Here is a 25,990-nt window from a genome sequence, read left to right on the forward strand (position 1 = left end):
AAGTGCAGATTTTGGTCACTTTTCTGCAAAGCCAATTTTCGAGAATTTGGAAGAGGTAACCTCTTATAGAAATGACGAAGAATCGACAAAAAATTAAAAAATAAACTAAGAACGCAGTTTTTTAGATAATTAAACCACAATCATTTAGAGATATGCCACTTTAAAATCGAATGTGTGTACGAAAAGTTATGGGCTTAGAAGTGCAGGTTTTGGTCACTTTTCTGCAAAGCCATTTTTCGAGAATTTGGAAGAGGTAACCCCTTATAGAAATGACGAAATATCGACAAAAAATTAAAAAATAAACTGAGAACGCAGTTTTTTAGATAATTAAACCACAATCATTTAGAGATATGCCACTTTAAAATCGAATGTGTGTACGAAAAGTTATGGGCTTAGAAGTGCAGGTTTTTGGTCACAAAAACATATTTTTAAAATTTTGTAAATTTTAAACCAAGATTTGGACACAGATGTCTAGAGAATTACATCAGTAACTGCGTTGTAAAACGTTTGACTGCCCCCTCAGCAAGGGTATGGAAAGGAAATTAAGCGAATAGGCATAATTTTAATGCATTTTGTTGTTAAATATAATGTTCCAATTCGAAATCAAATTACATTGCATCCAAAAATAAAGCTGCGGCCAACGTTTCTTCAGGTAGAAATTCAGTTTCACTTGCCCCATTTTCCACAGAATTTTCCGCCCCCATTACGAGTTAAAAACGCATTGGACTTTGTAATTTCTTGAAGGGGTTTCTTTTTATTCATAATTCATTACTTGGTTTACATTTATACTATTTTACTGCATGTTTTTTTTTAGACCGACCCAACGGAACCGTATTAATCTGCCCGCTGCTTTCAAGTACCTACAAATAATTCTCTACATCAAGTGCTTTCTTTTTTTTCGGACTTTTTTCCGTTTCATTTAGGGACTCGTCTTCGTTTTTTCTTTGGTTTTATTTTTCTCTTTGGGTTTCTCTTTCGATTCGTTAAATTTTAGCTTAATCTTAAGTGTGCTCGTTTCTTGCAACGCATTTTCCTTTTTATTTTCGCTTACGCTTCTCCGCTCTGCCAATTTGCCGCAATCATTCGAAGTAATTTTCTCAAAATTTCCAAATGACAAACGCCCGCTTTTTACTTTTTCTCCTTCACTTACACAAATTGTATTTGACTATTTCCATACACCAAAAAAAAATACAACATCTATTTCATATGTTCATAATTTATAGGTAAATATGTAATTTGCATGGCGATTTCTGTTTTGGATTTTCATATACCCTTGCAAAATACTTTTAAAGACTTCGAAATATTAAATGTGCTGAAAATCATCAAGTCGAATAAATTCTTGTCAGTGTACGTTTAAGCTGCAAGTGAAACCTTCTATTGTTATAAATCAGCTAGTTGAACTATAAGCCGACGAATATTAAAACAAATAACTATAGAAAAAGAAGTTGAATTATATTTCGATTAAACAAAGGTTTCAAATATTTATAAGCTCTTTTAAAATGCATTTAAATAAAAGGTTGTCAAAACATTTCGTCAAAAGCCTTGGGAAACTCAGTTGGTCAATGGAAGCATAAAATAAATATGTTTACAAAAGGAATTGTTATTGAATTTTAGAAGAAAGGAATTGGGAAATCAAAAAAAGGAAAAGGCTTTAAAAAATTTTAAGAAACTGGCTTGTATCAGTTTTAGAAAAAGGAAATAAAAAGGTCTGAAAACGTCTGCACTTTGAAGTGAAAGCAATTGGAAAAGTTGCCATAGGGAAAACTATATGTGTTTTCTACTACGCACTTTTCGCTTTTTCCCAACGCTTTTCACACTTTCTCCCGCAGTTTTTCCCCATTTGGTCCAGTGTGACCACATGTCGCTCGTAGGCAAAGCAAACGGAAATCCAAAACAGACGCCTTATGTATACGTTTGTAAACACTTTGCTTGTAGTATTTATCGTACTTTAGATTTGGCCTTTGCATTGCACACACTCCCTGTTGGCCAACCTTCTCCCCCTTTTCTGCCTTTCCATCTGAACCTGAATCTCCTCCAGCGTTTCGTTATTTTTCTCCACCTGACAGACTTCGCACTTTCTCCGGCTGTAAGTGTAAATGTATCTGATTTTAATGTGAGTATTTGTGTGTTTGTTTGCCTTTTTTATTCCCTTTCTTTTTGTTCGGTGAAAAATTGACATATTTCGGTACTTGCAACTGGAGTCGAGTCGAGTTGAGTTGAGTTGAGTTTTCTTTTGGGTTTCCGCTTGGATTTCCGGCATTTCTGCCGGAGACACAAGACTTTGGGAAGTGGTGGCTCCGCAAACTTTTGGCCGGAATGTGGATATGGAAGAGGGTTTCGAGGAGTTCTTGCGGAGGAAATGGCCAGCGGGGCAAACCGCAACAACTGATTCAATTCGCTCTGATTTTTAAAGACCAATTACGTGGCTGCAGGGAGTGCTTACTTTCTTCTGTTTTTTCTTTTCTGTTTTCTGTTTTTTTTCCTCTTATTTATGGATTAACAGTTGGTTACTGTTACGATTACGATTACGGTTACTAGTGCGGATTACGACTGCAGCAACGCGGCTTCTTCTTGTTTTTGCTTAGCCCAAAATCTTCTTGAAATAGCTAACCGTTTCCGGTTTGGTTAGCGAGCGTCGTCGATTTGGCTTGAATGGCGCCTCGGTTTCCTCCAGGAAGTTGTGTCGCGTTGTGACTGCCTCGGCCTCCGAATGCTCCCCCTCCTGGTCGTCGTCCTCCTCCTCCGGGCTGCCCATTCCGTTGTTATCCACCTTGAAGGATCCTTGGTTCAGTGGGGGATACCGGAAAACTCTCACTGGCTTCGGAATGGGTGTTGTTGCTGCTGGTTTTGCTGGAGTTGCTGGTGTTGCTGCTGTGGCATTCGATTTGATTTCATTAGCTGCGGTTGGTCTTACGGCAATAGTTGTTGCTGCTGCTGGCGCTTCACTGGCAATTACTGTTGCTGCTGTTGTCGCTGATGTTGCTGCGGTGTCTTCAGCTACTTTTACGCTTGTTGTCACCTCCACAGTTGCACCTGTTGTCGCTGTCACGGTTGATGTTGCTGCCGTTGCTACTGGTGTTGTTGCTGACGTTCCTGCTGTTGCTGCTGCTACTGTTGCTGTCAGTCCCTTCGATGACGTGACTGTTGATGGCTGCGTTTCCTCTCTGGCCGATGTTGCTGCTGGGGTTGCTGGTTTTGTTTCTGCTGCTGTTGTTGTCGTGCTGGTCGTTGTTGTTGCAAGTGTTGTTGTGGTCGCATGCTCGCTGGCATGCTTGGCCGGCGGCACATAGTGCGACTTCACCAGCAGCATTGGCGGTATGAAGCGCGTATTGTCGGCGGACTCGTTGACGTGCGTTGCATGTTGCTGCTGCAACGTTGAGCCTTCGTGCAATGTCTGTTGCTGGTGGTGTTGCTGCTGCTGCGACGGATGAATGGGATGGGCCATGTTGTTGCTGTTGCTGCTGTCGGTGGATGTGGCCCGGCTGACTACTGTTGTTGTTGTTGTTGTCGTTCCTGCTGTTGTTGTTGGTGGTGGTGTTGCAGCTGATGTTGCAATTGTCGTGGTGGCCATTGATGAGGTTGCTGCTGCTGTTGTTGATGTTTTTGTTGTTCGGGGTGCGACCATTGTTGTTGGCTCCGGTTTCTTAGTTGTTGTTGTCGCTAGCTCTGGCTGGGGCGTTGTTGTTGTTGTTGTGGTGGTGGTTGTAATAGTGGTGCTGCTAATGGTTGTTGTTGGTCTAATAGTTGTTGCTGGTGCCTGCGAACTTGTGGTATCCACTGCTTTTGGTGTGGTCTGCAGTTCGGTTGTTGTTGTTGCTGCTGCCGCAGTTGTTGTTGTTGCTGGTGTTGTTGTTGTTGTTGCTGTGGCTGCTGTTGCCGGTGCCGCCAAAGTTGTTGTCTTCAGTGTTGTTGTTGTAGTCATCAAGGATTCAGCCTCCACAATTGGCGACATGGTGCGCAAATCCTGCGGCAGGATCTTCTTCTTGTGCGGCAAATGCTCGAATATCTCATTGGAGGCATCGCTATTGCTGTCGTCCTCGTTGAGTGGGATCCGCATACCGATTCCCATACCCGGCGGCAGTTGCTCCTCACTGAGTGCCGGCTGGTCGCCCAACATCAGCTCCTCATCCTCATGTTGCTGCTGCTGCACCAGCGATTTGCGCGACTTCTGTTGCTGCTGCTGCTGCTGGTTGTGCTGCTGCTGGTGGTTGCTGCCCTGCAGCTTCTTGGCAAAGTCCGGCGTGATCACCTTCTTGGCCGCCTTCTTCACCGGCTTGGGCACCAAGTCCGGTATGCGATAGAGTCCGGATAGCGAGACCGAGCCCGGAGCATCCGCCTGCATTAGTTCACCCAATCCGGGCACGGAAACGGGAGGCACTGGGGGAGCCACCTCGATGTTGATGGCCATTCCAGACCCACGTCCATAGTTGGGCAACAAATCAATGTCGTTGTTCTCCTTGTTGTCGGTGCGAATGTTGTTGATGATCTGCAGCGACTTGAAGTGCGAGTTGGTGATGTCATTGATGCGCTGCGCCTCCAGACGTTCCTTGGGGCAGATGAGCTGTCGGATGGCCCGCTCACGATCCTGCCATATGAAAGAGGATCGAAAAAGAAGAGGAAATGGGTGTGTTTTAAAAAAAGTATTACCCAAATAGTATAGTTTAATATGGGACTACTTATCAGAATTCTTCAAAAGCAATGTAAACAATACTTATATCATCATAATTATAAGAAAATTTTGAAGGTATTTCATGTCAGCCAAACCCAAAAGAAATAGTCTAATAATGATAATGATGGATAAAAGTTCTAAACTGTTATAAAATTTCTAAGCGGTATTATTGTTAGGTCACCGTTTTTGTGAGCAAAAGCTCTGCTTTTAAAGTCCATATACGCAATGTTTATCCCTCTGCCAACTCACCTCCTTGCCCTTGCAGGTGTGTCGCAGGAGTCCCTCCTCCTGGCAATTGCGGATCAGCTCGATGCTGGCCGTATCCGCCATGTACTGCATGGTCAAGTTGGGCATGTCCTTCAGAATACAAGCATCCGCCCAGCTGGGCACTAAATGGTGGAGCAGGAGTAGGAGCAGCTGATCAGTTAGATATCTGGAATCCCGCCCAGAATTCGAGACATACCTGGCATTTCGCAGAGGAAGGAGGCGGTCTCGGGTCCTCCGCATCGCAGGGCGTGCCAGCGGTAATCGCGGATGGGATCGATTACGGCGCAAAGTGGAGCATCCATTAAGGGCAGCGACTCCGCCCAGTATCCAGTGTCCGCCACCAAAGGACGAGAGTTCCTAGCCACCCAAAAAAAAAAATGTTCCAATAAAATTGCAAAGAGTTTTTTTTACGTTTCCATTTTGCACCTATATTACTCAACTAACAATTATTCGCTTGCCATAAAAATATATAATCTTAAACTTAATGCCAAAAAAACAGATGTTAGTTAAGCTCTAAAATTGTTTCCTTTGTCTGATTTTTTAACGAATATTTTGTTTTATTTTTATTCACATTAAAAAAAACTCTGACAAAATGGATTTATTTTCCTATTTTAAGCTTTAGTCTTGCTTTCCCAGTTTTGCTTTCATTTAGGAATTCCTCCATTTTTATAATGATGTAACCTTATTGATTTTAATTTGTGTATCAGCTTACATATACATTTTTTATTAAAAAAGTGAACCCATTTTTGTTTGAAACATTTCGAATTCAGCTAGCTCTAACTCAGCATTTATGAAACCCAATATCCTGCAGCCTTTCCATTGTTATTTTATTAGTTATCCCTACTCGGTTTCACTTAGTGTGTCATGTATGCTTTTCGTTTTTCCAGTTGGGGCTTCCCCGGCTCCGATCTATTCCTAAATGGAGGACCACTATACACATGTCGGCCCCAACAGGACAATTGTCATACAATCCCTTTCGACTGCATCCCCGTGTCCTGTTCCCTGAACCCTGTATCTGTAAATGTATCTGTATTTGTATCCCTGTATCCGTATCCTGGACTATGGGCTGCTTTTGTTGCTGGTGTTGATGTTGATGTTCCCGTTGCTATTGTTGTACTTACGACCACATAAAACGATCCGAGTTCTGCGGTCGCATGAGACCAATCCAAACGATGTCGTTCACATCCAATTCCCTCAGCAGGTCGCGCGTTGCATCGAATTGAAAACTGTTGTCGACTGTAAGGACATCGCAGACACACAGGATATTTGGAAAAAAAGGGGGGTGAAAAAAACAAGAAAAAAAGGAAGAGCAGAGAGAATAGTTCAAATGAAAACGAGACGACAAATGGTTTTTATTTGTTCTACACAGAGTATTTCTATTAAATTCGCCTCGTCTATTGTTGTTTTGTTTTTCGTCCTGTGTTTTTGTTTTACTTTTTTTGTTTTTGTATTTTAGCTTTTTGTTTCCATTGGGTTTTTCGGCAGTGGGAAGCCATCAGCTCGATGTTACCCTCTAGTGACAACACAAATTGTTAACAAAACGCTGCTGAAAATTATTTTTGTTTCCATTTTCCCCGCTCTCGTGTCTGTTTTCTGTTTTCGTTCCTGTTTGCAATTGTTATTTAGCCATTGTTTGTGTTACCCGTTCTGTCACACACGTCCTCACATTTGCATATGTTGCCAAAAAATGTTGTCCAATGTCAACAAATCAACCCTTGACCCTAAAACTCTTAACGTCTCACTAAATATTAAATAAACAAATCCACAAAGCTATTTCCTTAATCACAAATTATAATCGGAAGTGGATGGCTTCAAAGAAACAGATCGAACTTAAATTTGATTTGGAAACTTTATTAAAAGGAAAGCATGGACTGAAATATATTTTGGCCAATTAACATTTTCCACTAATCAAGGACTGATCTAAAAAATCTCCCTTTCTTACCTTGGTTCTTTTCACAAGTCACAAAAAATGTTTTATAATTCAAATGAATAAATTCATCCTCCCTGACTTTTATATATATTCCCCCAGTAAAGATCAGAGGACCAGCATGGGGGGAAACTTTTGTTGAAAGCAGATATATTGGCAACTTTCTGGCACACTATTGAGTCGGTTGTTTTGGGTCATTTGAGCGACCGGGTGATTGTGATTTAGATGCACTGAACCGTTGGCCATCTTTATCTGGCCACTGTGACCCCAATCTCAACCTGGTACTGTTTCGAAGGAAAGAGCCCCTTTTGGAAGCCCTTTGAAACCCCTCCTAACCCCCGGCACTGCAGCGACAGCATTTGTCAGTAGGATTTATTGTATTATGAGGTTGGTTGGTTGGATGGTTGGTTGGTTAGTTGGTTGGTAGGGGGGTGGGAGAGGGGGGAAACCAGGATGAAAATGGAAAGCAATAGCAATGCGGTAAACGGGGGAAAGTGCAGGGCAGAGGTTGATTCTACGGCAAAGCTTTTGGGGTCCGGCCACATAAAAGACTCGACTGTGGCTGCGTCACTTTGCTGTCATTTCATTCATTTGCGAACCACAATGGCAATCCCTTTGGCATCTGTCTTTTGCACCCAGTACTCCCAATACCCCGCGTTCTATTCCCTTTTGTTTCTTTTTTTTTTGTTTATTTTTTTTTGCCAGAGTCCTAGATGCATTCGTTGCTAGGTGACAGTCGTTGGCCGGACATTTGTAATAATGTGCCTTTGGTCCTCGTTGTCCGGGCTTATTTGCATTTTTACTGCTTTCATTTTCCCCCTTGTCGCTTGTCTGGTCTTCTTCAACTTCTCAGGTGGATTTTCGCTTACCCGTAACCAGATTGGCGTGATGGAATTGGCAGACGGCATCGGCCTCGAACCAGGATATGCGATCGCGGAAGAAGCGATAGAAGACGTTCAGACCCTCCTGCGGCATCGTCCAGGTGTTGCTCACGTTTACCTGTGAGACATGGTTGCAAAACAGAAAAACAGAAAATGGAAAAAGAGTTCATTTCGGTTTATTTGTATGCGAGCGTCGCACAGTGCGTATACGTTATGCATTAAGCATACGCCGTGTGGCCCGTAAAGCGTTTACATTTTTAATGCCCAAATGGGGAGGTTTTTGTTGGTAGGTAGGTAAAACTCTACGACATTAAAAATACATACAACACACGCGCACATTTGCTTAGTGGGTTGGGGATTTTTCTGGATGTAAAATCTGCTTTGAAGCCTGTCCTCATATATTTCATTAGGGCAAAACTGTGCCAAGAGGGAGGTTGGGGGTTGGGGGTTGGTCGCAACAGCTGCCACAAAGCAGGATGCTCCGCCTGCTCTCCTCCAGAGATTCCAAATATGTTCTTTGTAGCATGCCGCGTGCTGAGACCGAGGAACCAACGCCAGGGGAACCAACTTGGGTACTCAACTCTCGGCTACAGCTCTCCATCTTCATGCCCATTTACCATCTACCATATACCATCTGCAGCCCATCTCCATCTCCATCTCCATTTTCATCGTGGAGTGACAGGCCTCGCTCTTCCACATTAACTAATTAGGAGCAAAGGCCCGGGGATGGCGGTGCATAAATACCCGGCGCACACTCGACTTCAAAAATATATACTTATAGTATCCGCATAAAGAGGAGCCGCGCAAAGGAAGGTGGTTTTAACAAAACACTCTTGTCAAACGGAAATTTAAATAGGTGATTTCCGGGAAAAAAAGGTGTTTTAGATGAGTTCGTGAAACGAAATCAAGTCAAATATTCGGTGAAAACCCTAAACATACATGGATTGCCAGGGCGACAATCGAAGTAGGTTGCTGCCGAGAAAAGAATTGGGAATTACAGAAGCCTGTTTTGAGAAAGGAACAAAGTAGGCAAGAGGTTCAAGTAGAACTCTAGGAAGCTGTCAAATCGCCGCCGGCGGTAGCGGAGTAAGTAAAGTTGTATACTCCAAGTTTTTAAATAGTACCGCCGGTCCGGGTTCGAATCCCGGTAATAAAGAAGCATGGAACACAAACAGACAAACGGAAACAAACATTTAATAGAAGCAGCAGACCAAAGTCATTACTCTGTAGAATTAAGCATAAAGTGTTCAACTTAGATTTAAGTTTAAAACCAATTTTTTATTTTATTAAAATTCAAAACTTATTTTTATATACCCTTAATCAATAAATTGTTTTTGAACAAAGATAATTACTATTCAATAAAAAACGCTTTAAATTAGCCCATGAAACCAAAAGAAACATCTTTAAAATTTGAAATTTACAAAATCCGAAGCACTGAAAAGGTAAATATCAACATTTGCATAATTAAATCACTTTTCGTATTCCTTTTCACCAATATAAAAATGCCAGTTAATTGCGATTCTTCGTAACCTTTTCATTTCAAAGCTTTTCCGGCAACTGAATTTCGGTCTTACCTTATTTTTCCAACAAACTTTACTTTGTGTTCATCAAATCTTCATTGTAAATATACCTAAATATATGCTTTCCGTAAACTAATTAAATTTGTTTTGTGAATATTGCTTAGCAACTTTTTGATGGGGAAATTCTTGTGGCAGAGCTTTTGGTGAAAATCCAGTGAAATTAAGAAGAGTCTAAAGGAATGCTGGTCATAAATTTGGAAATTTTATTTCTACTTTTCTCAGCTCTCTGGGCTTGCCTGTTTCCGATCTGGGGCGCAAAAAAGAAACGCACCGTATATGCGGGGTGTGGCAAGCATTTCATTAACTTAATTAACATTTAATTGAAAAATTCAAAAAAGCAACTTCTTCGACATTGTGATGCGGGTGGAGGGGAAGGGAGCAACTTTCATCTCTTCAGCGCAAAAAATTCCATCAACAAAGGAATGGAATGGAATAAAAAGCGGAGAAGAAATCCCGGGATGGGGACTATATAGCCGCATAAATATGTATATCTATGTATTTATGTACCCACGGAAGAGAAGGCAGCACTTAGCGCTGGATAAGCCACTTACCAGTCGATTAACTTTTGTTTTTATATCCACAAGAGTGATTCGACTCTTTATTCCGCCTCTTTATCGCCTAACGAATTTGCTCGCCTACAAAATATCAATTTAATTTACCCACAGCCATTGCAGTTATTATGCATACATAAATACATTTATGGCCCTGTATTTATGACTGTTAATATCTAGATGGCCGGTTGCTTCTGATTTTCGAGGGTGGCTGCGATATATTCAATTTCAACTCGAAGTGGCAACTAACGCATTTTCACATTTGTCCGTGTGAGCGTGTTTGATGGAATTATTAATTATGCAATGAAAATAACTGTGGCTGTAATTATTCAATTATTAACATGCAAAACATTTGAGTCGACTGCATAACAAAAAAAATAAATGATTGATAGTACATGGAAATAATTGATCAACAATTGTGCATCATTAAATTCTCTTTGGGGAACTGCAACATCAGCGATAAAAAGACAGTGCCACCAGCAGTTCTTGCCACCATATCCCTAACAGCTGCCCCATTAGTCAATGCAAAAGGAAATACTATAATATTTGCGACACAAAATGGTGCTGCAACGTAAGCTGCTGAATTGCAGCAATATATGCAAGTGCTTCCACACTAATAAGTAGCAATTTAGCAACAATACCAGCTATTTTTGCAAAGTAATAGGGGCAATATGTGTAGCATAATCAACTTAAAGTATTACAGATTCAATGTCATTAGCATTGGAGCATCAGGAGATGCTTGCCAGAAGGAAATTCTCAAGCACCACACAGTGCAGTATCTGCCAATTATTTAAATTGGGGGCAGCTAAGAAAAGTCTTTAGGGATTTAAAAATTTTTTTTATAAATTAACTGATTAAAGGCCTAGTGAATGGTTTGAAATTTCCACAGGCTTGTGGATTTAAATAAGTAAATTAAGCAAATATTCCCTGATGTTTTGGCGTCAAAATTTCAATAATATGTCCGATTTTGGATAGACCGGAAAACATATTAGTGAGGTCTAAAGCTGTAGAAGTACAGCTGCAACTGCAGCAGATGTTCTGTTGCCGCCGTTTGTTGACTTTCATATTTTTTCCTTTGTTTTTGCTTTATTTTAGATTTTCTTGTGCTTTTTGGAGACTTCGCAGCAACTTGCTGTGCAAACAATTTCGCGTTTGCTACTTCTTTTGCGACGCCTCCTGCTGATGTTGCTGTTGTTCATGGCAATGTTGCTGCTGTTGGTGCTGATGTTGCTGCTGTTGCTGCTGTTGCTGATGCTGCTGCTGCTGTTGTTTGTCTGCTGTTTTCCCCCTAGTTATGCTTTGTTTGTAATTATGATGAAGACATCCTGTGGAAGCGCGGGCGGTGCCGAGTACAAATTAAACAAAAGAATAAGTGAAATCACAAAGCGCTGCAAAAGACTTCTTTGTGCTTGTATAATTTTTGTATTTGCATTTTATGAAAGTGAAGCGTAGAACGGGTAGTACAATGTAGTTAGTACAATGCATCCCCAACATTTTCCCCTGACAGCGCAATTTGCCGTGTGGATTTCCCTGAAAAGTGCTCTGTTTGCACCTTTTAATCATGGTGAGCAGCGGGGTTTTTATTTTACTTTTCAACAGAGGAGGAAATTAAGTGCTTAGTGCTTGAAACCGAACATTTAGCGAAAGGATATAATGAGATCACAAACTTTTAAAGTGCTTTAAAAGGAAGTTTTAAGAACTTGCAGTTGGGCATGCATATTTTTTAAACGCATATTAGCGCGGCAAAGTATTAAAACTTTTAACAGCTTTGCAAAAAAAGATTCCCTGTGAAGAGAGTAGGTAGTGCATAAGTTGTTCAATTATTAAAATGTAATACAAAAAATTGGGAGTGTAAATTATGTTAATTATTTTTGAAAGTCGAAGAATTTAGAAAAATAATGTAAAATTACTATATTTTAAGCATTGATTTTTGGAAAAACAATAATCAGAAATTATAACCGTTGACTTTAACCAAATCTTAGGAATTAAACGATATCAAAGAATCCTAATCTTTAAAGAGTTTTAAGAACTCGTTTGTATCCTTGTAAATTTTTGATATCACCTTTTCTTCTGCTGAGACTTACATTATTCCGTAGTTACTATGCGCTCTTAGCTATCAGTTAAAACTGTATTATTTGCATACTTCCTCGGCTCAGATCCCAAACAAATTGTGAATGCATAATGTGAGTTGATTCATCCCTTTTGATAACGTTAACATGCCCCATTCCCCGTTCCCCGTTCCCCGCTCACCTTGGCCGTCGTCAGTCAGCTCAAAGGGAAATATTTTCATTTTCCTCTCCTTTATTGGCTTTTTACCAAGTACTCGAGCGATTATAATGGAGCGGAGGAGGAGGAGGATGAGAATGGGGATGAGGAGGAGGATGAGGAGGTGGCACTTTGGCCCGGGGTGTCAACACAATCAGCGCCTGCGGCACCTTCAAGTGGCTCCAATCTTTGCCCGAGTCGTGCGTGAATCATAAGTATCTTGTCCCAGTACAAGGGACTATATCCATTTGCATATATACGTATATATACATATAGAGTAGATCCAGCCCAGCCACATGTATGCAGATGTATGCTAATGTGGCAGCCGCAAAATGGGGCGCGTTTAAAAATCAAATACGCTCGATGGCGCTGGCTGTGTGTATGTCTGTGTGTGTGTGTGTGCTTTGGCAATCCTTTTGATATATTGGCATATATTTTATACCACCTGGCTTTTTTTTTTTCTTTTCTTATTTAGCTGAAATTGTGTCACAAAAGCTGCCAAGTCAAGCGGCTTATTTATGAATTAGCAATGTGATTTTTGAGTTTTATTTTCTCTACTCTCGGTGCTGCTGCCATTTTTCGCCCACCTGCTTGGGAGCTTATGTTTCTGATGATTTACACCCCATAAGGTTGGCCATTATGCTAATGAAGCGTCTGGAGCGACGGAATGGGACGGCCTGGCATTATGTACTTGGATGGCAATAATTTCTGCCCACGGTGCGTATGAGCGATGGCAGGCAATCAAAAATACGTAGAAAAGAAGAGGTTACATTGGAAAAAACTATACAATTGAGGTCTGAAGTTATCATTAAATCTTTGAATAGTCCTTTGGTTGTAAGAATGATATTCAGAATATTTATAGTACTACATGCTAACGTTTTATTTTTGTGATATTGAGTCTATTTTTATACTTTTGTAGTTTACATTTTTGATTGTTATTAACTAATCATTACAATGAAGAAATAGTTTTATTTGAGCAGTAAATAAAATGTTTGTTTTGATTTATTTTACTAACGCTTCCATTCTGAAATATTACTTTATGAAGCTTTATTTGCGGAACATCTAAATCATTATATATGTCGCGTGTTTTTCTGTGCCATTCGGAATGAAAATGGATGGCAAGGACATCGAATAGCTGCAGCTCGTGTTGGAGTAGCTCCTCCGTTAGCTGCTCAATTTGTCGATGCTGCGTTCGAGCATCCTCGATGTGCGTCAAGTGGCAATTGTGCAGCCACCCACAGTCACCCACACCACAGCCCACCCACACCACAGGCAACTGCAGCCCACCGACAGGTGGCTTAGAAAAGGGGCCGTGGGATGTATAAATAACAATGACGCTGGGTGGAATGGAAGGGAAAATATGCACAGAAATAAATGAAACGAGAGCGTGACCCGTCGCCTTGTATAAAATATATCGTGATGTCACATTGCCACTGCAATGTCCTTGGCAGGTCACCACCCCTTCCGCCACTTACCTCCCCCCCTTTTCCACCCATCTCCACCCCCTAAGGCAGACAGTGGGACATGTAATTGTAACAGACTGTGCCAAAAACAGCGGCAACAAAGCCGTTTTTCCACACCCCCCGTCCCCCGACCCCCGACCCCTGCCATACCCTGCAAAAGCCAACAATGGACAAGGACGAAGGATAACACACCACCCACTACTATCCAAAGGAAAACGGGAAACGAAGCTGCAGCTGTCAACTGTCGCGCTTGCTTACATGCACGGAAAATTTATTAAAATTGAAGACAACCTGCACTGCACTGCTGGCAAGTCGGTTTGTCAGTTTGTCACAGTGTCAGCCAGTCAATCCATCAGTCAGTCAGTCAGCCATTCAGTCAGTCAGTCAGGCATTCAGTCATTTTGCAGATGAGTGCGTGACACGAGGACTTAAGGGGATTAAGTGGGGGCGAGATATGGCGGGAAATTGCAATCTGGCCAGTCAATCAGCGAGGTGAGACAAATGGAGAAAATGGGGAAAATGTTGCAATGGGGACATCTCGATAAAGGAATGCAGAATAATGTAGTGAAGACATGGCTTACATCTTGATAAAGAACAAATTAGAATCCTGCAATATCCTTAAAGTCTTAGAGATGCAAACCAATTTAGTTTCTGTAAAAGTCTTATGGTTAAAACAAGAAGGTTAATTGATCATTGGAATCTAAAATGTCTTATAGTTGTATCCTAACAGCAAATTATTAGTAATTGATTTTTTTTTACATTCACTTCGTAATGAAAAAATAAAACTTACTGCTTGTAAATTTTTGAGACAGCGTTTTGCGATGCCATAAAACATGTCTTCCCCTTCAAAAAAAAAAATGATTTTGTCTGCTTCGTGGGTTAATGGGGCCGCCAAGGAGATGGCGAGAAGGACATGGACAACAACATGTGTTATGGGTGCGGCCCCAAGGATAACATCGTAATTTGTTGTGCATCGCCTAATCCTTGCGCTACTTTCGAGCCAATGTGAATTATGCGCACTTAAGTCAACTCTTTGCCGCACCCCAGGACACGAGCACACCGAAGCACATCCTGCCACACGGATTCACAGTCACTTGGTCCTGTGTGTGTTGCTGTGTGTGTGTTGCTGTGTGTGTGAATTTTCCACCGCTTGTATTTTTGCAACCAGCTTAAGAGATTTTATCCATCTGAAAAAGGACGGGAAATGCGGGGTTACGGTGCTGCAATTCTCATTGCCAAGACTTTCCGAATGGCAGCTGAAAAGAAATTAAATTTCTCAGCGAAAAAAGCCAACTAAATGGGAGAGAATTCCAAGGAATTCGTTGACAGGTGCTCTAAGTGTTATTCCTACAATCAAGCTAAGAAAAATTATATGGGCAAAACGCAAATCAAATAAAATCAGTTTCAGTTAACACGAATTTCCCCACAATTATTCAGTTAGGCATAAAAACTTTATTGCTTGGGGAAGTTAATCAGCTTGACTAGAGTGCTTTAAAATAAGCTAAAAAAAATAAATAAAGTTAATTGCAAATCAAAATCAAATCAAATTAAATCACAAAATATTTTTCTCAAATGCAAAGAATAAAGTTAATGCAAAGAAAGTAATTAGTACGCAAGTAAGTCTAGCTCTCATTAAGTTAATTCCCACATAATTATTCAAGCAGATAAAATAATTCTTTTGAAGTGTACTTAACTACCTAACTGCATTAGAAAAAAAATTTGAAATCCAAATTGAATAGTAGTAAAGCAAATTTAAAGGGCTCCTAATGAAATTTGTTTTGCAAATAGTTATAATAACTATGTAAATTAATTTAATTTTTAGCTTAATATATTATTATTAAATCCACAATTTCTTGCAGTGTAGCCAACTTGACTGCAGTGAACTAAACTAAGCTGAAGAGAATCCGCTGGGGAAGCCCAGCTGAAGCAGTTAAAGTTTCTAATTGAAATTGAAACAGAGCGGCTCACAGCGGACAGCGGACAACGGACAACGGACAGCGGACAGCGGACAACGCTTAACGGACAAGAAAGGCTGCCAGTTTCTGGGTTGCGTTGAAGAAAGGACGTCGGGCTAACCAGGGGATGGCTAAAGATGATTGCCAGGAGGCAGGACTCCTCCTGCTGCAGCTATGCAAATTGATTAGCGAAAATGAAATCCCAGGCAGCCGGCAGGGTGGATAAATGCGAAATGGAGGTGCAGGCAAGTTTGCAAGGAGTTTCTGGGAAGCTTTACGCAGCATTATCCTTTTTCATCGCCCCCCTCCCCCTTCCCCTCTGCCCCCTTTGCCAGCCAGCTTGTCATTGGACGGGGAGCACAGACCCTGGCTTTATGCACTCCCGGATTGGCATCTGTTCAATTTATAAAATGTGCTGGCACAGCAAGCAGCTTAAATTTAAGGCAGCATAAATAAATATCAAGCATCAGCACTGAATAATACAAATCGTTTAATTATTTAAGCAGCTTACAGACTACATTTAAATAGAGCGTTTGCCATCTTTTTGCATTTTTGTTTGCCTTTGATAATCCTATTAATATTATAGAAATCATTTTTGCACTGTAAATATCGTAGAAATATCTAAAAATTTTATTTTAATAATATATATTATGCTTATAACAAAATCAAAATATTTATCTATATTTTCCAGAAACGAAAACCAAATATTCAAGCAATATTTGTAAGGACACACTTTCTCGGGCAGTGTGTGAAAACCTGGCCAAAGGCGAGTGAAAAGTAATCTCTGGTTAAGTTAGTGCTGTTGGCGACTCGAGTACATCGATATCATAAAGTTTCCGATGGAAAGTTGATTGCAGGAGATTTAAGTTTGCAGCCCCGCCTCCCGAAAAAGTGCTGATAATCCAGCGCCCCCAGTTCGACCACCTTCAAGTTGGCAAATCGTTGCATAAACTTTTGCCTGCTCCAAGGAAACTAAGTCCTTCCGCACCAAATCCCAAATCCCTGCAGGGAATCAGTGATGCAACCGCGCCGCTCCCACTTTTGGCCCTCCAGCCTCCTTTTTGGTGGAATCCAATATCATGGCCTAGATAAAACTTGGACAGCTTGCGGATTCGCTTCGATTTCTAATTAAAAGCGCAGAAACTTTTGGTCCGCAACATTTTGGCCAGATGATCGCAATCGAAATTGTCGCACATTATGCAGGGGAAGTGGGTGGTGTGGTACAGGCTGGATTGGCTATAAGGCAACCGCAACATGGCCGAAATGAAAATGTGCAGCGGAGGACAAAAGCGAAGGCCGAAAGGCAGAAAGTTTCTTAACTTTTGTCACATTTAATTAACATGAATCAATGGCTCATCCTGCTTGGAAGGGGATTTATTTTGAGTTTGGTACAGAGACATCCACAGATTTTCGTTTTGGGGGCCTTTAGTTCTCAAAGGGAAAAGAGAGGTCTTGGGATAAATTCAAATAATCGATTGAGAATTTTCTCAAAAGCAGACCAGTTTTTATTGTTTTTAATTCCAACTAAACTTATGTAATTAATATGAATATAATTTTATAAGCTACTTATTGTTTGCTGAATACACGCTGATTTTTTCAGTTGTGTCAGATATTACTTTATATCCAAAATGAGTATAGAAAACATTGTATTAAAATCCTTTATTAAAAAATAAAAAGGCCTCTTACTTTTTGTAGATTTAAGATTTGAATAAAATTATTGAAAAAATTGTGTCTTAATTTGCATACCCCTTTGCCGACGCCCCTGCTGTTCGGTGGGTGGCGAAAACGGTGGTCCCCGAGTTCAATGCTCAGGCACGCAAGCCAAAATTTATTGGGCACCAAGCTTGGCTGCAATAAACTTGAAATTTTCATGCCAACGACTCATTTAACTTGAGCACTGAATTAACAATTTATGCGTGTGTGTGTATGGGCTTTATATGCATATGTGGATGGCTTTGTGTGTGTGGGTGTGCGGATGCGGGTGTGTGAGTTTTATGACTTAACCGACACAAATTACTTAATGCCGTTCGTTCTTTATTGTTCAATTATTAAACAAGGCCTAAAGGCATAAAAAAGTTTAACACACATTAGATGAACATGTGGTGTGCGGGTGTTTTCGGCTTAATCAGGCAGCTCGCCACCAAAATGGGAAAGTGCCCCGATTAATGGGCCAGCATTTGTTATCAATGATGCCCAAGTGAACGATAATGTTTCAACAACAAGGACCCCCAGATGGCCCGATGAAAGGGGGTGGCATCCACCTCCTCCATCATCATTATCATCCCCATTATCGTCCTTGTCAATTGTGATTATGTTGATGCGAACACTGGGGATAATGCCGAAAATGTTCCCATATATGGGATTTGCTGTACTTACAAAGATTATAGCCTTCCTAAGTATTTAAAGTTAGATTTAATAATCACTTAATCAAGGAAAAACTTGATAAATAATGGCATTGCTTTTTTGCCAATATAGTTTTGCATTTTCTGTATATTAAAGGAATACTTATTAAATAAAGTTTATTTAATTTTCGAAAGAACATTCTTGTTGATTTGTTCCCAGATTTTTTCCAGTGTCACCATCATAATGTCGGACACGTTTATATATGCTTGGGTCAAACTTTTGGCCAAGACCGAATTTCCTAAAATGAATCCTGCTCCTTATGTATATGTATACATCCTGCAGCCTTTTGCGGGCCTTCTGCCTGCGTTTTGGTGATTAAAAACACACACTCACTCACACAGCACTTTTATTTACTGTTAATTAATTCGTAATGTAATCTTTTTTGCAGTTTTTCTGCTCTGTTTTCGCAAGGCTTTTTGCAAATGTACGTGTCACAAAAGTCCACCTGTCTCAGCTGCTTTGCTCACGTTTTAGTCCTGCGTTTTTTTCTCGACGCGGCAGGACCTCAAAGCGCCAGCTTCTAATTTGCTGCTAAATGGAAGCGAAAACGCTTTGTTTGTGCATAACGAGGCGTGCAGTGGCCCAAACAAAAGGGCCATAAGGCAGTCGGTGGGGGAGGGGGGGAGGGGGTGGCTTTTGTCGCCTCGTCAGCGAGGATGAAGACTGCACTTTGCCCGCATCCAGCGAAGGACTAAGCCCCACAACACCCCGCTGCCGCCACCCGTCACCCGAACGGGGTCAAAGGGCGTAGGGGAAAAGGGGGCGAGGCAGGGGGCGTGGTGGCAATCGAGTTGATTACCACGCGAATGCCGAACAAAAGACAATGGCCCGTGGAAATGGGGGAGGGGGTGGGGTAGTGGGGATACCGGGGTTGCGCAAAAATGTGGGCTTAGAAAAAAAGCGGGGAGCTGCTAAAGATCCACGTGCCAATTGCTTCATTACTTGCACATTTTCAACTCAATAACATTCGCCCTTTGAGGAGAAATAAAAAAACGGGAATCCCTGGAAAATAATGGCCAAAACCGGGGTAAAAATACTGCAATAGTGGTGTAACTAACCTACAGTTATTTCGTAGTTATAAAAGATAAAAGTACTGCCAATATTACTAACTTTTATACTTCATTTGACAAGCTATAAGATAAGAACTTTATGATAGGATACATTTTGTTGCTACTTGGAAAATACTTTGTAAATATTTCGCAGTAAAGCATTTTGTTATCTTTTTGGGATCTTTTTTTCTAGCAAATCCCAAAAACAATTAATTTTAGAGACGATTTTACGAATTCCTCGCCCAACTCGTTGGATACCGCATTGCAAATTTGTGTATTGTTTGTCCTCGTTAACCTGTGTCCTGGCCAAACACACATCAACAACGAAGAGCAGTATCTAATATCTATGGGGAATCCAATGCGCCGGGCAAACATTTGCGTAACCTCCCCCCGCGCCCTTTGACTGGCCTAACAATTTCTTAATTACGTTTGTCAACATTCGAGGATTGCACAACTGACCACAGGGCAGCACAAACATTGCCACACCGCACCGATGCCAATGCATTCCGATTTCCAAATTCCAAACTCCGGTCCTCGATGGTCTGTATTTCTAATCGGGTTAATCACTCGGTGGCCGAGGGACCATAAAAATACCAGCGACCAAGAAATAATTAATTTATATAACGTCGATTGACATTCGATCGGAAATTAAATTGGCATATGGTGTGGACCTTTTTTGTTATTTCATTAGCGGTCATACATTTAAGAGCATAATACATATAGCATTAAGATCATGTTTCTTATTTGCTTAATAGTTAAGTAAATTGAAATTATTCTGCAAAATAGTGACCTAAAATCTTCACTTCTCCGTCTATAATTTTATCTATTTAAGTTCTCGAAATTAATGGAATACCTTAAGCCGAAGTTATGATGTGCTAAAAATGTTGATTTGTGACTCATAACCAGGTATGCAGGAACTCATTCTTACCTTCTTAAGTTTGTAGCCTCTGTCCCCCATAAATCCGCATCAAAATATGTACAAGTATTTTAGAAAATCAAGGCTTTCATGAGATTCACAACACAACTCGCAGATTGGCCTAAACGATGTGTCAACATATCTCAACTATCTGACGCATTTCCCCATTTTGCATTTCTTGGGAAAGTTTGTCTTCGCTTTTGGCTTTGAAGCTGCCGGCAATCAGCTGATGAAGCTGAATGCAAACACTTTTCAACTTTTCAATAGTCGGGGTGAGGCGAAGATAACGCAATTATTCCAAAGTTCCCATGCCAAAGAACTGAAGAAAAAGCCCACAAATTCCGGTACACACATTGAGTTTTCGTATGTTGGAAACTCTGTCCCAGAACGTTGCTAATTTCATAAATTAGCCAAAATTAACACGTCATCATGGGGCATTTTTTGTTTTCCTCCCCCCCCCACACACACACACACACATTCGTTTAATATTAAAATTCAACGAGGCCAGAGTGCTCACTCATATTCTCACTCACTCCGGGATTTTCATGGCAATCAAGTTTAACCAGAATTTCCCACTTAAGCCCTCAGCTTCAGTGAAATTTTTTGGGTCGGCAGCTGCCTTCGTTGTTTTACCCCAAATACCCCCCCCCCCCCCCTAGGCCCCAGTTGACCTGGTTGCCAGTCCCCATTGTCCTTGCTCGGGGAATATAAATACGTGTATGTCAACTATTTGATGGTCCATCTGTTTATCCGACTGTCTATCTGTCATTCTGTTTGTCCGCTGGGCGCCGACTTTGTTAATGTGCTGCTGGATTTTGTACAAGGCATAGTGTATCCATTTCATTTCTCTGGATTGTGGTCTTAAAGTGCAGTAAGTAAAAGGCAGTCCAACTGAATGTATACAGTCTTAGGCAAAAGAATGGGTGTTTGAAGACAATTACTAAATGGAATATTCTTTTCTTGAAAATGTTTAAAGTTGTGAAGAGAAAAAGCCTTGCGATTTGAAGTTTCTAAGATTCTAAGCATTTCTAAATAGAATTTTGACACAATAACTTTCAGTTTTTGTATAGTCCTTCAATGATCCACGTGCAACTCATCAAATTATGACTTTCGCCGCATTTTTTGATTGACTTCAAGGCTGGCCAATGTGAGATTGCAATCGACGAGGTTTTTGCTGGAATATTTCCAAGGTTTTGAATGGGAAAAGTGGCCAAGGTTGGACATGCAAGGGTGTTCGTTGACCCGCTGTGCGGTCACTCAGCGGTTCATTTTTACCGCATTCCAATGCGATATCCGCTTCCGGTTCCGCTCTCGCATTTTCCGCTTTTCCATTTCCTCAGAACCCCCTTCCCCCCTTGTTTCTTTTTTTTTCTGCGGGTGCGAAGTAATTGGCTGCGAAAATGCTGCCATAAATCAAACCGATAATTATGTGGGCGACTGCGCAACTTTTTCGCACCAAACCAAAAACCATCATCAAAAATAACCGAAAAGTAAAAAATAAAAAAAGAAATGGAGCCAGGCTCATTTTGATTGCCGTCCATAAATTATGATTTGATGTGCGAAATAGTTGGGCGCCAAAACGGCCGGATTGTCGGTGGATGGGTGAGTGGGTGTTAGGTAAATGCAGCTCAAGGTCGTGGATTTTTTGCCTGAATTTCCCTTCTTTTTTGCCGTCTCGCTTTGGCGCTTCCTTCTGTGTCTGCTGGCGGCCTTCGCCGGTTGCCAGTGGCGTCCTTGGGTGGGTGGTGCTCTGGGTGGCGGTGCTGCGGATGCGGATAAACGGGAGAAAGTGAAACTGGAGCGGGGGACAACTCCAGGCTCCACTTTGTGGCCGTGGCATGATTAATTGCTCATTGTTGCGGCGGCCACATCGTAAATTGCTTTCACGTCTCGTGAATCTCGTGTCGGGCGCACGTGAATGCCATGAATAAGAGCGGAATGAAACGGAATGGAATCGGCCTAGAATGTTGTCAAATGGCTAACGCGCACTGGAAAAAAAAACTAGCTAACTGCCTAAATATTTTCAATTGAAATGGTAAAGCTTCAGCCCAATCAATCTTTTAATAAAATAAAAGATTTGAATTCGTTTTTCTAGAGGCTTTTCTTTAAATTGTCTCTCATTTTATCTTAATTTTTTATTTATTTAAATCCTATCTTAAATTTTCTGTAAAATATTTTGCTTTAAACTTATTTTTGTTTCTCAAATAAAACTAGTTTAAGCTATTGGTAAAACCGACAAACTAAGAAAACCTAAATTTCGTTTTAATTTCATTTTAATTTGTTTGTTTATTCACTGCTTAAGTGGCTCAAGAATCTCTTTTATTTAAGGCACCAATCTGAATATATGAATATATTATTGGTAACTTGTTAGATTTATATTGATTTGACTGTATTTCCTCCAGTGTACTGAGAACGAATTTTGGCTCATCTCATGTCATCCTGGCTAACGTTTAAGGCGTTCCGCATTGTTTATCTTCCTGCCCCTGAGCTTTTCCTCCGCCGGCTAATGTTACATTATTAATGCATCTGCATGAGGCTTCCTCAAGCCTTCGTATGTAAATTAAGGCCCAGGCCCAGGGATTTCCCCACTTTTCACCCTCCCATCCCATCGAATGCCCCGGTGCCAAGACGTGCTCACAAAAAAAAGGGCCAACAAGATGGGGGAAACCAAAGCAAGAGCAATTCGTGTCTGTTACTCTAGAAGTGATAAATGATTGAGGGAATATTCGGATATATCGCAAATCCGGGCTTCGGCCCAAGTGAGCTGCCAAACTGGATTTGCCGCAGCCCAATTTTGGCTATGAGATTGCTGTCATTTAATATGCCGTGCAATATGTATTGTTTGCCTGATCAAATCATCTTCCCAACGACCCCATTTCTACTAATTAATTTTTTTATTTTTCATTTTCACAAAACTTGATTTAATCCCATGGCAGACTCGTTAAAAATTCCCCTTTGCCTTTGAGCAGCTTAACGCAGTAAGCGGAGATAATCGCAGAATGTGTTCATCTGCCAACATTATTAGTTCCTCAGAGTAAATGTGAAATGTAAATTCGAGTGTTGCCATGGCCTTTCCACCTGGTTTTTGCCCTCAAATTACTCCACAAAGAACTTTAATTGAGCCAAGAATCCTTTGTTGGATAAAATGCTCTTATAAGACAGGGTCATATAATTTTTTTAACTGCACTAAAGGCTTTGAATACGTACGTGCAGCAATGAAAAGAGTATGCAATACATATTTTCATTTACACCCTTCTAAAGTGACTCTGAATCACTAGAGATTTTTGTTGTTTTTAAAATGTTTCTTAATGCGAGTACTATCAATGTTAATCCCTCAAAGTTGTCTCCAAATCGGATTACTCTTTTATATGGTCGGTCTGCAAGGGTATGCGAGGCTAAACTTTCTTTCTTATGGAAGTTGGCGCCGCCATAGCTGCGGTTGCTTTTGCTGTGGGTATTTCAGTTGGTGTTTTCCCGACCTAGCAATAGCAATCACGATAATAAGCATAAATAAAAAGGCCAACAAAAAAATTACACAGCCATAAAAAAGGGCAAATGGCATAAAAGCGAGTGAGCGAGCGTGGGGCTGCCAGCCGGAGCCCCAACCTCAACCCCAAACTCCAAACACCAAGCCCAAACCCCTCCATCACCATCCGTCTTTGCTGGCCAAGTGGAAAGGGCCAAATAGCCCGGACCAGACCAGACCAGACCAGGCCAGTACCAGCAAACAAACAAACAAACAAACGTCGAGAATGAGAACACAAACAAGTTTTGTAGTGGGTTGCAACCGCTGAACAACCTCGTAAAAACTTATTTAATTTGTGATTTATATGAATAAAATTGTGTAGTAAATTCCCTGAAATTATTCATTTCGCAGCGCTTACGGGCGGGTGGACAGTTCGAAACAGGACAAACAGCCCGAAAAGAAAAAAGAAAATTGCACAGAAAAAAAATGATTAAGTTTTCAAAATCAATTACAGGTTTATATTTCGAAAAAAATCTATTGATATATTATTACAAAACAGAAATGGAATTTAAGTAGTTTAAAAAATGTATTTATTTATTTAGGAAAGAAAATTTTCTCAAGCCTAATATGTGTAAATCATATTCGAAATATACTTCTTAATGTCCTACATAAACATTCAAAAAGCTTCAAATAATATAACGTGTGTACAGAAAACTATTTTTTAGCACCAAAATAATAACCATTTTTATTTCTGTGTGCAAGACAAGATGGTGGGAAAGGGGAACAAGATGGGGTCGAAAGGATAAACTGAGCTCGAGAGCAAAACAAGAATGCTGCCAAAATCAACTGCTGAGGAGACGGCGACAACAGCAACATCAAGTGTAGCAGCAACAGCAACAACAGCAGCAGAAGCAGCAGCAACATCAACGACAACAGCAACACACAGAAATAAAAGAAAAGTTTTTGCTGGCTAACCAAAGAGTTTCACATTTTTGATTTACTCTCGAGCAGCAAAATCGTAACTTTTGCGCATATAAATTTTGGGCCAAGCGATGGTCAGACAACTCTGCATTTCCCCCTCCCGGAAATCCCTTTCCTTAAAACAGACCCTAAATTATTTTAGTCCTTCCCCCACCCCCCCTTCCCGAGCTCGAGACTTTTCCGGAGGTTTTCGTTTTGTTCAAATGATTTTCGATTTCCAACTAACCGCAATTTAGTCTGGAAATTTCTGAGCTGACCTCAATTGGAGCGGTAAATTTTGGGGGTTTCGTCTCATGAATTTAGCAGCTTGAGATCTGAATGAAAAGTTTTGAAAAGAGACATTAAAAATAGCTACTGACATTTATGGCATCGATTGCCCTGTAATTATTCGGCAATTTATTGCCATTTATGAATTTATTTCAGCTATTTTGGGGTGCCAGGTATCACTTACAGAAGTTGTGGAATAATTTGATAAGCATTAAGTCTATTGCTGCGGGCATTTTCCAAAATAACTTGTGTGAGTAGCAAATGATTGTTTTGGAATTGTAAAACAACTTTAGATTTAAATTGCATGGCCTCGAGACACTTAAGTTTACATTTGCGAAGAAAATGATTGAGCCTAAGCTAAATTGTAGAAAATAACAGAGGACAAGTTTGAGATGAAATGCAATTAACAGAACAAATACATTTGTAAATCACTTTTCAGAAATTACTATTACCTAAAGTACTTTAGCTAAAATTGTGTTCATTGGTTAAATATTACTGATAAAATCTTTTGGATAATTACAAATACATATAATTCCCATTCTCTTAAATATTAAATATGTAAGTTGTGGATTTCATTGCCACTTTTTTATATATTTGGAATCTCTGAAAACTTTAGAATTAAGTTAGATTTTAAGAGAATCTTTCTATGTACCCATAAGTACTTATTACCAATTTTACAGGCTTACAGTTATATCTTTATTTCCGAATGTTATTATTTTAATACACCTTGAAGCATTGGCAGATTGAGTGGCAGTGTTGATATGTATCATATTCAATTAAAATTTACTTACCGCTCTGGCATCGCATCGCATTCCGATGCCGATTACCAGGCAAAGTCCCAAAAAGGACAGCAGACAGCGTGGTCGCAGCATTTTTCGATCTTTTTGTTTTTCAGTTGATAAGGATAACTACCTTTACTTTTGTCTTGGTCTTTTTACTATTTTGGATGTTCTCAATTTTTGGCGCTCACTATAAAAAAAAGAACAATTACGTTGACGGTTGTTCATTAACGCATCGGCACGAAGTTGGTGAAAGGATTTTATATTGAGGTCCTTTAAGCACACATTCCCTCCTTACCCGCCCCACCCCCTGTCTCTCTCCCTTTTCTTCTTGCCCCCCACTTAAAATATTTTTGCTCTGTCCAAACGACAATAACATGGAATAAAACATTTTGCCGGCACCGCGGCGACTTGTTTACTTTCACTACCACAAGGACTCTCACACGCACACGCACACACACACGCAGACAACTGTGCTCGCAGGATGTGAAATACAGAGAGAGAAAAATAGAGAGAGAGAGAGCCTTTTTGAGGAGCCCCAAAATCACAACGAACCGAACGCGCGCGCGGC

At 40.6% G+C, this 25,990-nt stretch overlaps 1 protein-coding gene across 1 annotated transcript; it reads right to left on the bottom strand.

The window, feature by feature from the left end:
• Positions 1 to 727: 727 nt before the first annotated feature.
• Positions 728 to 25,990, bottom strand: LOC108046141 (mucin-5AC). Its single transcript, XM_017125716.1, has 7 exons — positions 25,975 to 25,990; positions 25,432 to 25,609; positions 7,733 to 7,862; positions 6,058 to 6,172; positions 5,133 to 5,293; positions 4,919 to 5,058; positions 728 to 4,585 (listed from the first exon to the last, which is right to left on the bottom strand). The coding sequence occupies exons 2-7, from the start codon at positions 25,510 to 25,512 to the stop codon at positions 2,582 to 2,584; spliced, it is 2,631 nt and encodes an 876-aa protein (XP_016981205.1). The 5' UTR covers positions 25,513 to 25,609; positions 25,975 to 25,990; the 3' UTR covers positions 728 to 2,581.

The sequence above is a fragment of the Drosophila rhopaloa genome, unplaced genomic scaffold (genome assembly GCF_018152115.1).
Source record: "Drosophila rhopaloa isolate 14029-0021.01 unplaced genomic scaffold, ASM1815211v1 contig_3, whole genome shotgun sequence".
NCBI classification, from domain to species: domain Eukaryota; kingdom Metazoa; phylum Arthropoda; class Insecta; order Diptera; family Drosophilidae; genus Drosophila; species Drosophila rhopaloa.

What these genes read in the sequence shown, in the direction of transcription:
- LOC108046141 (XM_017125716.1), bottom strand. Translation starts at nt 25,512, where the DNA reads ATGCTGCGACCACGCTGTCTGCTGTCCTTTTTGGGACTTTGCCTGGTA. An exon ending in CTTCCTCTGCGAAATGCCAG is followed by an intron (nt 5,059 to 5,132) that starts GTATGTCTCGAA and finishes TCCACCATTTAG; the next exon opens with TGCCCAGCTGGGCGGATGCT. An exon ending in ACACCTGCAAGGGCAAGGAG is followed by an intron (nt 4,586 to 4,918) that starts GTGAGTTGGCAG and finishes TTCATATGGCAG; the next exon opens with GATCGTGAGCGGGCCATCCG.